At 42.7% G+C, this 13,070-nt stretch overlaps 1 protein-coding gene across 2 annotated transcripts in view; it reads right to left on the bottom strand.

The window, feature by feature from the left end:
- LOC108788967 (substance-P receptor) overlaps window positions 1-13,070 on the bottom strand; it is a 211,047-nt gene that overhangs the window by 77,284 nt on the left and 120,693 nt on the right. Inside the window, exon 2 of one of the 2 annotated variants that reach the window (XM_018558876.1) lies at window positions 2,409-2,606. In XM_018558876.1, coding sequence (XP_018414378.1) covers window positions 2,409-2,606 — 198 coding nt within the window. The remainder of the gene's footprint in view (window positions 1-2,408; window positions 2,607-13,070) is intronic. The other variant, XM_018558877.1, reaches the window with a different exon arrangement.

Genomic DNA, 13,070 nt, shown 5'->3' with positions numbered 1-13,070 from the left:
TGCAAATGGCTGCTTCTCTCTATACAATCCTCCCTAGTGATGCCAGATCCTAGAGAGAGCAGTGATCTTCCGGGGTTGTTGGGTTAACAGCGTCAGCTGCAGCTGTGAAGGCCCCCTGTTGTTCACCTGATCTTTTCTCTTGCTCATTCGCAAGGCCTTCTGTGACTGGCTAAGGGGAGGGGTGAATGAATGACAGATTCCCTCTGTCCTTTTACAAAACATTTGTATTCTGTGGAAATAATTCAAGGCGTTCTGTGAATGGAGGAGGAAAAATCCTGTCATTCATCCTCCCGTCCTCCATTCACAGAGCACTTTGAATCCATTTCACAGAATACAAGATGTTCTGACAAAGGACAGAGGATATCCTGTCATTCATCCTCCCCTCTCCATTCACAGAGTACCTTGAATTATTTTCACAGAATACACTGTGTTCTGCGGAAGGACAAATTAAATCCTGCCATTCATCCTCCCCTCCTCTATTCACAGAATACCTTGACTTATTTTCACAGAATACAGGGTGTTCTGTGAAAGAACAGAGGGAATCCTGTCCTTCATGCTCCCCTCCTCCATACACAGAACACCTTGAATTATACTCACAGAATACAAGGCGTTCTGTGAAAGGACAGAAGAAATCCTGTCATTTATTCTCCCCTCCTCCATTTACAAAACTTGTATTCTGTGAAAATAATTTTGTGAATGGGAAAGGGAGAGGAAAGGGAGGGTGAACAACAGGAGCCCATCACAGTCCCAGCCAATGTTGTTAACCCCATGCAGTGCCGGAAGATCACTGTTCTGTCTAGGATTCGGCATTATTGAAGGAAGGATTGGTAAAGTAAGCAGCCGCCATCAAATTACAGAGCACACTCCATTACTGGCAAATGGTGTGACATAAAAAAATACTGAAATTCAGGTTTAAATACATTCTGTTTAGTTACTGTTGCAAATTACTGTTGTAAATTACTTCCCCCATTTATACTGTGTAGCTGGATATTGATATCGCTAATAACCCCTGCAGCACCTTCACTTCTTGTATCACCTTCTCACTTCTTCGTTGGACTATGAATGAGCATCAACGATTCCTCAACCCTGTATTCCTGTAACCTGCCTAGACTCCTTTACCCTTCAGCCTCCAGAGTCTGAAACATGTTAGGAGGACAGACTGTGTTAAAGTGACACTAAACTCAGGAGTTAGACCTTAAAAATGCATTCAGGTACATTAACTATTAACAAAAATGCATCTTATTTGTGAATCACTCGGCTGCAGATCTTAACATCATCTCTGAATTGTTGCTGACACTGTCCTTCCTTCTGGAGGGTGGATACTTTTGTTTCCCATGGTCCCTGTGTGTGTTGTAAAGTAGTCACCACTCTAAGCTCACTCCTGTGTTGAACTACAATCTCACTACAAGTTAGTAAGCTAAACATGAGATTGTAGTCCATCACAGGAGTGAGCTTAGAGTGGTGACTACTTTACAACACACACAGGGACCATGGGGAACAAAAGTAGCCACCCTCCAGAAGAAAGGACAGTGTCGGCACCAATTCAGAGATGATTTGAGGATCTACAGCCAAGTGATACACAAATAAGATGCATTTTTGTTAACGGTTTAGTACTTGAATGCATTTTATGATTTAGGTTTAATGTCACTTTCATACAAATGCCTTATTGGCTAAAAGGGCTAGCTCTCCCATTTTTATTCAGTTTCTGATGTGCATGGAATTATATAAAGTTAATTTAAAATATTTAAGGTAATTAGGGAAGCAGAATTTGCAATATATATAATTACTTTTAAATGAACACATAATTGAACTAAAGCGTGCTCTTACAATTGCTTGTCTAGGTAAAACGCAAATGGAAAAAACGTTTTTTTTTTCCTAGATGAAGAACAAATTTCTGAGATGAAGAAAAGCAAATGGGAAATATAAGTTACATTTTCACTATCAAATTGTAATCATTTCCACCTGACCTCAATAGTCCACCGTCTCCCATGTATATCTGTATCTATGAAACTCAAGATTTACAGGGTTATTCACAAAAGGGTGAAAAGTTTGGAGCAGGCAGGAGAAGGGAACAATCTAGGACAATATAGCTGATTTGGAAAAATTCTCCAATTCAGCTCACTTTCCAGTTGAGCTATGTTGTCCTAGATTGTTCACTTCTCCTGCCTTCTCCAAACTCTTCACCCTTTTGTGAATAACCCTGTTAGATTTGTTTGGAACATTTATGGCCTCCCTCTGAGTTTTGTCCTCCTGGATCTAGCATTGGACCACCCAGGAGGATCAGAGTAAACTTTACAAACCTGAGCATATCGGAATGATCATAAATTCCACAGGTATGACAATGACAACGGTTCTGAACATGAATTGTATACATAAAACATTATTTCCAGGGTCATTTGCATACTCACGCTTGTCCATACTTGCTCTTCCCCTCAGATTCGGGCCAGTTGAGATAGCAGATATCCCGTCCCTGAATAGGGATGGCATCTGCGTAGTACCCCATGGGAAATGCCATACAGAAGGAGAAGCTCCAGATCACGCAGATGACTATCTTGGTGGCGGTGGCTGATAGTCTTGGTTTCAGGGGGTGGATGATGGCCATATACCTGTAAAGGAGGACACAGTCAGGTGAGTAAAACTTTCACTATACATTCTTTATTTATTTTGCTGAAGCCGATAAGGAACAGATTTCTGGTCTCGGAGACACATCTGGAATAGACATACTTTGCAGCATGCATGCTCATGTGCACCTTACTGTATCTGTTAACAAATTAGAAAGTTCCCTTCCTTGGCGGAACTCAGCGGGTGTGCAGTCAGCAAGCTGTCTATAGGACATTGTTATGCTACATTTGTAATGTAATCCACATATAGCAGAAGACCAATGCTATCTGATCAAGCGGTTATCAAACTGTCACAGTGATGGCAGTGAATTCACTTGACTTACTGATTATAATCCTTATAGCCCAGCTCCAGGGGCCAGTCCTCTTTATTTTTTATAAGTTCATCTGTCCTACAAGCTTTCTTGCCTTGCCTTTATATTGTAAAGTGCTGTGCAAACTGTTGGCACTATATAAATCCTGTATAATAATCATAATGATAATAACGTATAGTCCCTCTAGTACTGAGAGTACTGATTGGTTGTACTAGTAACCTAAGCTTAACTCTATGCACATGGCTGAATACACAGATGAAATACATATAGAGGAATTATTTTACCTGCCAAATCATTTGTATTTCTGTGCATCCATACCAAATGTACACAGCTCTGCCACATAGTAAAGCCCTATCTGGGAGGGCAGGAGACCAGATTTTTCTTTGCTTCTGTTAGGTAAGATTTACAGGTCTTGTGCCTCCCCAGTGCTTCCTCAGTTTTTGACTTTTGAGCCTATCTTCCTGTTCTCTCCCTTCTATCAGCATGCTTCTTGCTAGTACATGACCACTGCAGCACAGCTGATTGGCTCCTTGTGTTGATTCTCCCTTTCTGAGTCTGACTAGGAATTGGAGTAGGTCAGAGGATTGCAAGAGGTTAATGTCAAGTCAATTGTTTTGCCATCTGTGTCCTCCTGGGGAGATTTCCCTTTACTTCCTATCTGAGAGCCACAACAGGAAGTGAGAAAGAATCCCTTGTGGTGAGTAGAGTCACCAGAACTAGTGTCCCCATTGGAAGATTTTGCATTTATTCCTGATTCAGTGACAACCCAAACTTTGGTATTTTCTTTCACTTTCAGTGATCACGGTCAGCAGGACACATAGAGTGGGTGAATCTCCATAACGAGGACACAGACAGCAATAAAAACCTGACAGGGGTTCTACTCCCTCTACACTCAATCCAAATTTTTTTTAAAAATGTTGTCTTCAGTTGCACTTAAAGTGAGTTAATTCCTATCTAGTAAACTATGGAAATGTAAAGAGAATGTGGAAGTTGTCATTGCTGACCTCTCCTTCTACAAAGGCAAGTTGCCTGGCTGTCATGTTGATCCAATGATTTTAATCACTACTAACCAGAACAGGTATGCAGATTAGGAGTTGTGATTTCACTCTGACTATTCTGCTTTGTATGCTTATTCCAGGTCTGTGACTCAGAATGTATAAGGCCCAGTGCAGACCTACGCGATCCGGGATTGCACGTCTCGGGATCGGGTGGTCCTGCACAATGCAGGCCGCGATTGCCGTGCGGCCCTATTGATTTCTATGGGGTGACATCCATGCGGCAATTGCAGAAAAAAGGTACAAGTACCTTTTTTTTGCGATACACAACGCGCGGCTGTTGGGAAGCACGGGCGGGATCGCGGCGGGAAACCGCGCTCTCCGCCTGGCGCGATTAGGGTGCCATTAAAAATAATGGCACCCACAGTGCAATCGGTGCACACCTAGGGAACTCCTCGTGCACGATTGCTGCGCGGTGAGGTGTCACCTAGGTGTGCACCGGCCCTTAATTCAGAGACAGTCAGATAACTAGCATCCTCCAAAGGAGGTCAGCAATGGCAACTTGCAGATTCCTCTAACTCAAAGTTTCCTTAAAGCAGCCTTTCTCAGCCCGGGATGCCGAGGCACCATGGGGTGCCCTCTGACTTCCTCAGGGGTTTCTCAAAATTTTCATACTGTATTGCCTCTGATGTATAGGGGGAATTCTGTTGTGAAAAAGGAGGACTTTGACTTAAAGGGGGCCTTCTGATGTGAAGAGGAGCCCCTATCGTGAGATGGGGTGACTCTGATGTAAAAAGAGAAGGGTCATGAAGTGAAGGGGGCTCCTGATGTAAAGGGGGGATTCTGATGTGAAAGGAGGGATTCAGATGTGAAGGGGGGGGGGGCACTGATGTGAAGGGAGTTCCTGATGTATAGGGGGAACACCACATTTTAATTCTGTATTTTTGCCCAAGGGCCCCCCTTAAAATCCATACCAGACCCCTTTCTTGGATAATGGGCTGATATGGATTTTGGAGGGTAACTAGTAATTTTTGTACATTTAGACTGGGGTGCCTTGAGATTTTCACACTTTTCTAGGGTACCCTGACGGGAAAAAAGTTAAGAAACGCGGCCTTAAAGTAACTATAGCCTCTTTAATACTGATCGCAAAATGGCTTTTTCTAGACAAAAGCTGAAAGTACATTTGAGTTTTATTTCTACAAATCTTATCACAGCCTGCTCTGCGTGATCCAGAAAAGTACGATTCCTGTAGTGATTTGGCAAAAACACAGGTACAATGATGTATGGGAGATCTTTCCACAGAACATTGCTTGGCCGTCATCTTGGTTCACACCTCACTTTGCATGTTCCATAGAAACACTGCCAAAACCTCAACAACCTTTCACAAGTCTCAGCCCCACAATCTGCTCTTTACAGACATTTACAATTCAGTGACCATCTACGGAAACATTATTGAAGAGGAACTCCAGGAATTGTAAAAATAAGCCATGCACTGGGGCTACGTCCAGACTGCAAGGGTTAACCAGTTATTTTTCTCTAGGAGCAGGAAGAAAGCAGATATACTCACCTGATCCTAGGTCTTGCAGTGGTCATCAGCCCCCGCCCCCACCCTGTCATTGGTATGCCCTTGTTGTCTTCAGGTCTAATGTGTGTGCATTAGAGGTGATGATGTCACAGGTCCTTAGACCACTGGAGCCTGGGGGAGAAAATGCTGCAATGACTGGTCTAGCAGCCAAGCTGGACTGAGGATCAGGTGAGTATATCTTCTTCATTTCTGCCCCTAAACCACAACAAGAATTTAACTCTTGCAGTCCGGGGGTAGCCCCACTACAAGGGTTGATTTTTACAATTCCTGGAAAGTTCCTCTTTCAATATGGAATAGACATTCGTTTTGTAAAGATTTGTTTTTCAGACAAAGTTTCGTTATTCAGAGATTCGTATATATCTGAATCTCCGAATGACAGAAATTACGAATAAAAAAAGGAATCCGAATTTCCAAAAACTAAAATTTCGGACGAAATTAGTTAGCGGTAGTCTGTATTAGTTTTTGTTTGTGGACGAATGTTGTTTGCATCAAAGTGACATTAGACAAAAAAATGGGGATTTACTGCCCTTACATTCTGCAGGCCCTTTAGGTCTGGTAGGAATTTTAAAGGGGAACCCCACCCCCCACAAATTTCTACCAGACCCCTGTTCCGAGCACAGGCCCGGCAGGGCAGGAAAGAGGGGGGCGATCGAGCGATCATGCCGATGGGGACGAGGGCCTCTTTCCCATTTTTTTGTATAATGTCACTTTGCTGCAACGAAAATTTGTCCACAAACGAAAGTTCATACAGACTACAGCTAACGAATTTCGTGTGAATCCGAATCCCGAAACAAATTGACTTTCCGACCCGAATCTCAAAAAACTAAATAACGGAAAATCTGAATGAAAACAAAACTAAACTAAACTATTTTTTTGCACATGTCTAATATGGAACATTTTCTCTTGGACTTTGTGAACAATTTCGGTTTTAGCCGGGCAAACATACCAGACCGTTCAAAAACCTTTGAGTCTAATATACAATATATTGGGAAATATGCCAACACCTAAAGGAATATATACTCCAATTCCTTCTCTTCTTTTGGGGAGGATCTGTTTGGAAGCGTCCACCATGAGGGTTGGGGAACTCAAATTGTAGCCACATCCATATAAAGAGAACCATTGACTTGAGCTGTTCCTTTTTTCTTTTGGGGGTGGCAACACTTTGTATGTTCGGATACATTACAATCATCTGGTGCCTCATTGACCTGGTAGACCTCAGCTCCAGGATTATATACGGTAGTAAGGGTTTAGACAAAGAAGCTATGATGTGGATGTGGTTGAATATGGATCCCCTACCTTAGTCCCTGATTGCCTTCCATAGACGGGAGTATAAAGGGTTTTCTGTGCACAATATTATGTCATATAATGGTGTCATATATGATGATTAATTGATTGAGGGGAAGAGAACCCTAAGTGGCAGTCAATGGGACATTGATGTATTTACATAGAGGGATTGAGATATCTCGTGATAAGTTTCTACAGTATAACGCCAGGGCCGGATTTTCTCTCTCTGCTGCCCCAAGGCCAGGTTCCTCAATGCGCTTCCCTCCCTGCCAACCCCCCCAATGGATTTTCTTTTTTTAAACTTTTTTATTACTTTTTTATTTTATTACTTTTTAAATGTTGATTTATCTTAATATCTTTTATTTTTTTTTATTTTTTATAATTTTTGATCTTATTATTTTTTACTTTTTATTACTTTTTCATTTTTTATATTATTATTTCTTATTATTTTTTACTTTTTTGATACATTTTTTTTTTTACTTAACTTTATTGCTATCACACAGGAGCTAACAAGCCCCTGTGTGATAGCATTTGGAGGTGACAGGTTATCTTTATTAATCCTGCCACCTCCAATACAGGACCTCTCCTTTTACAGCTTAGGCCCCGTTCCCACTGCGCGATATGCAAATCGCGCGTTTGTCGCGCGATTTGCATATTGCGCGACATCGCGAGATTTGCCGCGCGATATCGCGTTCAAGCTTGCATTGAGCAAGCTTGAATCGCGGCTAAATCCGCTCCAAAAAGGGTCCTGCTGTAGCGACACACGACCCGCGACAGCAGGACCCTTTGCCCCATTGAAATGCATTGGAGCGCGATATCGCGCGGTAATTTGCAGCGATATCGCGGGAATTACCGCGCGAGAAATCGCTCAATGTGAACGGGGCTTTAGATGGGAAGGCTGTGAGTGCAGCTTTCCCGTCTTTCTGTTTACACGGAGCAGAGCGGAGATGTTCTCCGCTCTGCTCCCTACTCTCCATCCTGAAGAGAGGATCTCCATCTGCGAAGAGAGGCGGCCGGCGGAGGGGACAGACCTGCAGGCTGCATACAAATGATCTCTGAACATCACTTGTACAAAACGAGTGGCGGCTTCCCCGTCCCGTTGTACATCTAGCTCTGCTTGTCCAAAGCAGTACTAAATTTAAAAAAACCCTACCCACCTGGCGACCAAAACTGCATGTTCCGGGGGTCAGGAGATAGGAATTCAACACCACTACCACCCCCTACTCCCTGCCGCCCCTGAGGTCGGGTCTCGGTGGCCTTGGGGAAATCCAGCCCTGTGTATTGCACAGGTTACTGTCTTCATGATCCAATCATTGTTATTATTATTTAGTACATAGTATGTTATTGAGGAAGTATTACAATTTAACATTGTCATATAATAAAAATATTATAAATATACACATATACTGTACCGTGTTTCCCCCGAAAATAAGACACTGTTTTATATTTTGTTTGGCTAAAAGAAAACGCACTAGGTCTTATTTTCGGGGTAGGTCTTATGTATAACAATATAAAGTTAACGCAAATCCAAATTTAAATCATCCAAAATTGCAAAGTTAAGAATATGGTGATCAGGGCAATCAGAGGTGCCGTACCTTTCCAAGAGCAATTTGGTAACCAATCGCTGGCCAGAATGAACGAAACGTACTTTCACTATCGATTCCTCACAGGCGCAGTGCATTTGGTATCACTCCGCCTGTGACAGGAGCCGGCGCTATAGAGGAAGCATTGGCTTATGCGGCTCTGCTCCCTCCGCTGCCGCCTCGCTTCCTCTAGCTCTGGCTTCGTTGGCACTACTGATTCTCTCTGGCGGCTCTTCAAGTTCCCCCTTATGCCACCACGGGCCCTGGGAATGGTCACAACTAGGTCTTATTTTCAGGGTAGGTCTTATATTTTAGCAATTCCCAAAAATAGTACTAGGTCTTATTTTCGGTGTAGGTCTTATTTTCGGGGAAACAGAGTATATATGTAATTCTATTAATGTGGCACCTGAAACGTCCTCACAAGTGAGCTTAATTAACCACTTCCCGTCTACCGATCGTTGGAAGACGGCCGGACAGGAGTCTCCTGGATGCGGGTGGGCGTCTTTAGACGTCCTTCATGACCGCGCCCGCTCGCGCGTGCCCCCTGGCGTGCACGAGTGGGAACCCGTCTGGATTTTAAGCGGCCAGCGATGGCCGTTTACATACAAGCGGTCCGGCGTCTGTAAAGACGCTGATCGCTTGTATGATTTAAGTGAGGGTGCGCCCCCCCATCCTTACCTCTGGTAACCGTCGCTGTCCTCCGCAATCTCCCTCCGCTCTCCTCCCGGTCTCTGAATGCAGGAAGTGATGTATATTACATCACTTCCGCGTTCCTCTGTCACTCTCCGGTACAGAAACTGGAGAGAAGCTGATGAAGCAGAAAAAATGCTCACAAAATAAATACAAATTTACACACACACAACAAAAAAACTCACACAATTTTTTAAAAGTCCCCCACCCCCACATAGATGCGCAAAAATGTTTTACATGCGCCTACACGCAAAAACGGCGATTGCTCCAATTATGCTGCACGTGTTACATATCGCCGCGAACGTGCAATGAGAGCAGTAATTTTAGGGCCATCAATCACTGATAACACTAAACTGATGAGCGGTATACTTGTACAAAACGAGTGGCGGCTTCCCCGTCCCGTTGTACATCTAGCTCTGCTTGTCCAAAGCAGTACTAAATTTAAAAAAACCCTACCCACCTGGCGACCAAAACTGCATGTTCCGGGGGTCAGGAGATAGGAATTCAACACCACTACCACCCCCTACTCCCTGCCGCCCCTGAGGTCGGGTCTCGGTGGCCTTGGGGAAATCCAGCCCTGTGTATTGCACAGGTTACTGTCTTCATGATCCAATCATTGTTATTATTATTTAGTACATAGTATGTTATTGAGGAAGTATTACAATTTAACATTGTCATATAATAAAAATATTATAAATATACACATATACTGTACCGTGTTTCCCCCGAAAATAAGACACTGTTTTATATTTTGTTTGGCTAAAAGAAAACGCACTAGGTCTTATTTTCGGGGTAGGTCTTATGTATAACAATATAAAGTTAACGCAAATCCAAATTTAAATCATCCAAAATTGCAAAGTTAAGAATATGGTGATCAGGGCAATCAGAGGTGCCGTACCTTTCCAAGAGCAATTTGGTAACCAATCGCTGGCCAGAATGAACGAAACGTACTTTCACTATCGATTCCTCACAGGCGCAGTGCATTTGGTATCACTCCGCCTGTGACAGGAGCCGGCGCTATAGAGGAAGCATTGGCTTATGCGGCTCTGCTCCCTCCGCTGCCGCCTCGCTTCCTCTAGCTCTGGCTTCGTTGGCACTACTGATTCTCTCTGGCGGCTCTTCAAGTTCCCCCTTATGCCACCACGGGCCCTGGGAATGGTCACAACTAGGTCTTATTTTCAGGGTAGGTCTTATATTTTAGCAATTCCCAAAAATAGTACTAGGTCTTATTTTCGGTGTAGGTCTTATTTTCGGGGAAACAGAGTATATATGTAATTCTATTAATGTGGCACCTGAAACGTCCTCACAAGTGAGCTTAATTAACCACTTCCCGTCTACCGATCGTTGGAAGACGGCCGGACAGGAGTCTCCTGGATGCGGGTGGGCGTCTTTAGACGTCCTTCATGACCGCGCCCGCTCGCGCGTGCCCCCTGGCGTGCACGAGTGGGAACCCGTCTGGATTTTAAGCGGCCAGCGATGGCCGTTTACATACAAGCGGTCCGGCGTCTGTAAAGACGCTGATCGCTTGTATGATTTAAGTGAGGGTGCGCCCCCCCATCCTTACCTCTGGTAACCGTCGCTGTCCTCCGCAATCTCCCTCCGCTCTCCTCCCGGTCTCTGAATGCAGGAAGTGATGTATATTACATCACTTCCGCGTTCCTCTGTCACTCTCCGGTACAGAAACTGGAGAGAAGCTGATGAAGCAGAAAAAATGCTCACAAAATAAATACAAATTTACACACACACAACAAAAAAACTCACACAATTTTTTAAAAGTCCCCCACCCCCACATAGATGCGCAAAAATGTTTTACATGCGCCTACACGCAAAAACGGCGATTGCTCCAATTATGCTGCACGTGTTACATATCGCCGCGAACGTGCAATGAGAGCAGTAATTTTAGGGCCATCAATCACTGATAACACTAAACTGATGAGCGGTAAAATCTTTTAAAGCATCGCCTATGGCAAATTTTGGCTATGGTGGTTTTTTGCGATTTCGTGGGCGTGCACAATTTTAAGGCTTGACATGTTTGGTGTCTATTTACCCGACGTGACCCCGCCTTTTATATTTTACCCAAAAATTGGGTAAAAAGAATTGTTTTTTAAAATAATAAAGGGAAAACCATTTTTAAAAAAATATTCGGTACTTTTTTTGTTATATATAAAAAAAAAAAAAAAAACCCCAGTGGTGATTAAATACCACCAAAAGAAAGCTCTATCTGTCCCCAAAAAATGGTATAAAATGAATTTCAGTACAGCATTGCATGACAGAATAAACGTCAATCAAAGTACCGCAGCGCTGAATACTGAAAAATGGCATGGACAGGAAGGGGGTGTAAACACCCCGGTCAGCAAGTGGTTAAGGTCTAAACGTTAATGTTTAGGATGTGGTCTTTGGCTTCTAAGTTTGATTCACATAGTTTAAAAATATACATAACAAACATAAAAAGGAAATAGCAAAATTTTGTCACGGCGTTCATTTAAATCTCTTAATCATGACAATGACATATTATACAGACACATATAATCATAAAAGTGAAGAGAGGACATTCATACCGGGCTAAAAATATCCTGCCAGTACAACCGTCGTGTAATGATACATATTTTCCTTGCCTTTTGTGATCACTAATTGTTCACTGCTATACACTGGTTATGCGATGAAACATTCATTAAAATGCATGACACGTCTTTCACACCAATCATCTCAATTAAGGGTGGGTAATTATGTAAATTGGATTAAATAGATTTCTTCCATAATGCCTGGAACCCAGCATCCATAAATAAGTACCATCAAGCTTAGACTCTCCATTCTTCATCAATCGTAGTACTTGACAAAGCATAATTCACTACATAAATGGCTGCCTCTGGAGCCAAAGACCCCCCTCCAGCATGCAGTCCCTATTTGTAATGAGGAAGGAGTCACAGTGTGTATTAGCCTAGAAAACTGAATAGAAATTGTAGCAAAAGGAAATGACCACCAGCAGGGCCTGTACAGTGGTCCAGTTTAAAGAAGTTCTAAAGTCCCAGCATATACTATCCTGTTGTGACATCAGCATTGTAATAAGAATACATACTAGAGTTGTTTTTGATAACGCAATCAAAGCTTACTTGATAAACTCCCTTTTATGTAATGAGTGCTGCCTTCTGTCTGTCCATCACTTTTAACACTTTGGATTCCCAGTGTGCTTTGCATCTCTTTCCCTGCTGCTTGATGTGATGCAATCTCCATTTCTCAAGACTATCCCATAATGCATTGCTTCTAATAAGCAATGATAATGTTACATTGTTCAGATGTTGAGTTGTAGTTCAGAAGGCAGGCTCTTTGACACAAGGAAGTGCATATTACCAACAAATTGCATCAGTGAATTGGACAAGTCCATGATATGGGCATATTTCGGTAAGTACATTTGCAAACATCTAGATTGATATGGTTATTAGGAATGACTGCAACACAGCCAACTGCCTCCTCGTGTTGTTTCTCCTTCCTCCATTCTAAACTCTGCCTTACATGGAGTGCAGAAGGCTGATACCAAGTCACATCCATGTCCTTACAATGCTTCTGTCTAACATGATCAACTTTATTATTATTATTATTATTATACAGGATTAATGTAGAGCACAGCGCTTTACAATATGAATACAATTCAAGACAAGATGGTAAGGAGCGCCCTGCCCGGTGAGGGCTTACAATCTAAAATTAGTGAGGAAATGTCAGGTAGCCCCGGTTCTCATTTTGCATCAAGCTACAGAGGAATTTAGCTTTACTCCTAAACCGAAAAGGTGACTGGAGTCAAGATAAAAGCTCATCCATTGCATATTTTCCTAATATAAACCTGTCATAAACCTGGGCAAATCGAAGTCAGCATATCATGAACAAAAATGTATAAGCAGATGTTATCATCAGGGAAAGCTGTGTGTCCAAATGAGCAGTAAATCCTGAGATATAGGCAGCTACATTTATATGTAAATCTTGACTTTTCCTGTAAAAGTGTATATCTG

Source organism: Nanorana parkeri, unplaced genomic scaffold (genome assembly GCF_000935625.1).
Source record: "Nanorana parkeri isolate BGI_ZX_2015 unplaced genomic scaffold, ASM93562v1 scaffold365, whole genome shotgun sequence".
In the NCBI taxonomy this organism is placed as follows: Eukaryota; Metazoa; Chordata; class Amphibia; order Anura; family Dicroglossidae; genus Nanorana; species Nanorana parkeri.
Note: the sequence above shows the minus strand (reverse complement) of the source record. Positions and strands in the feature narration are given on the sequence as shown.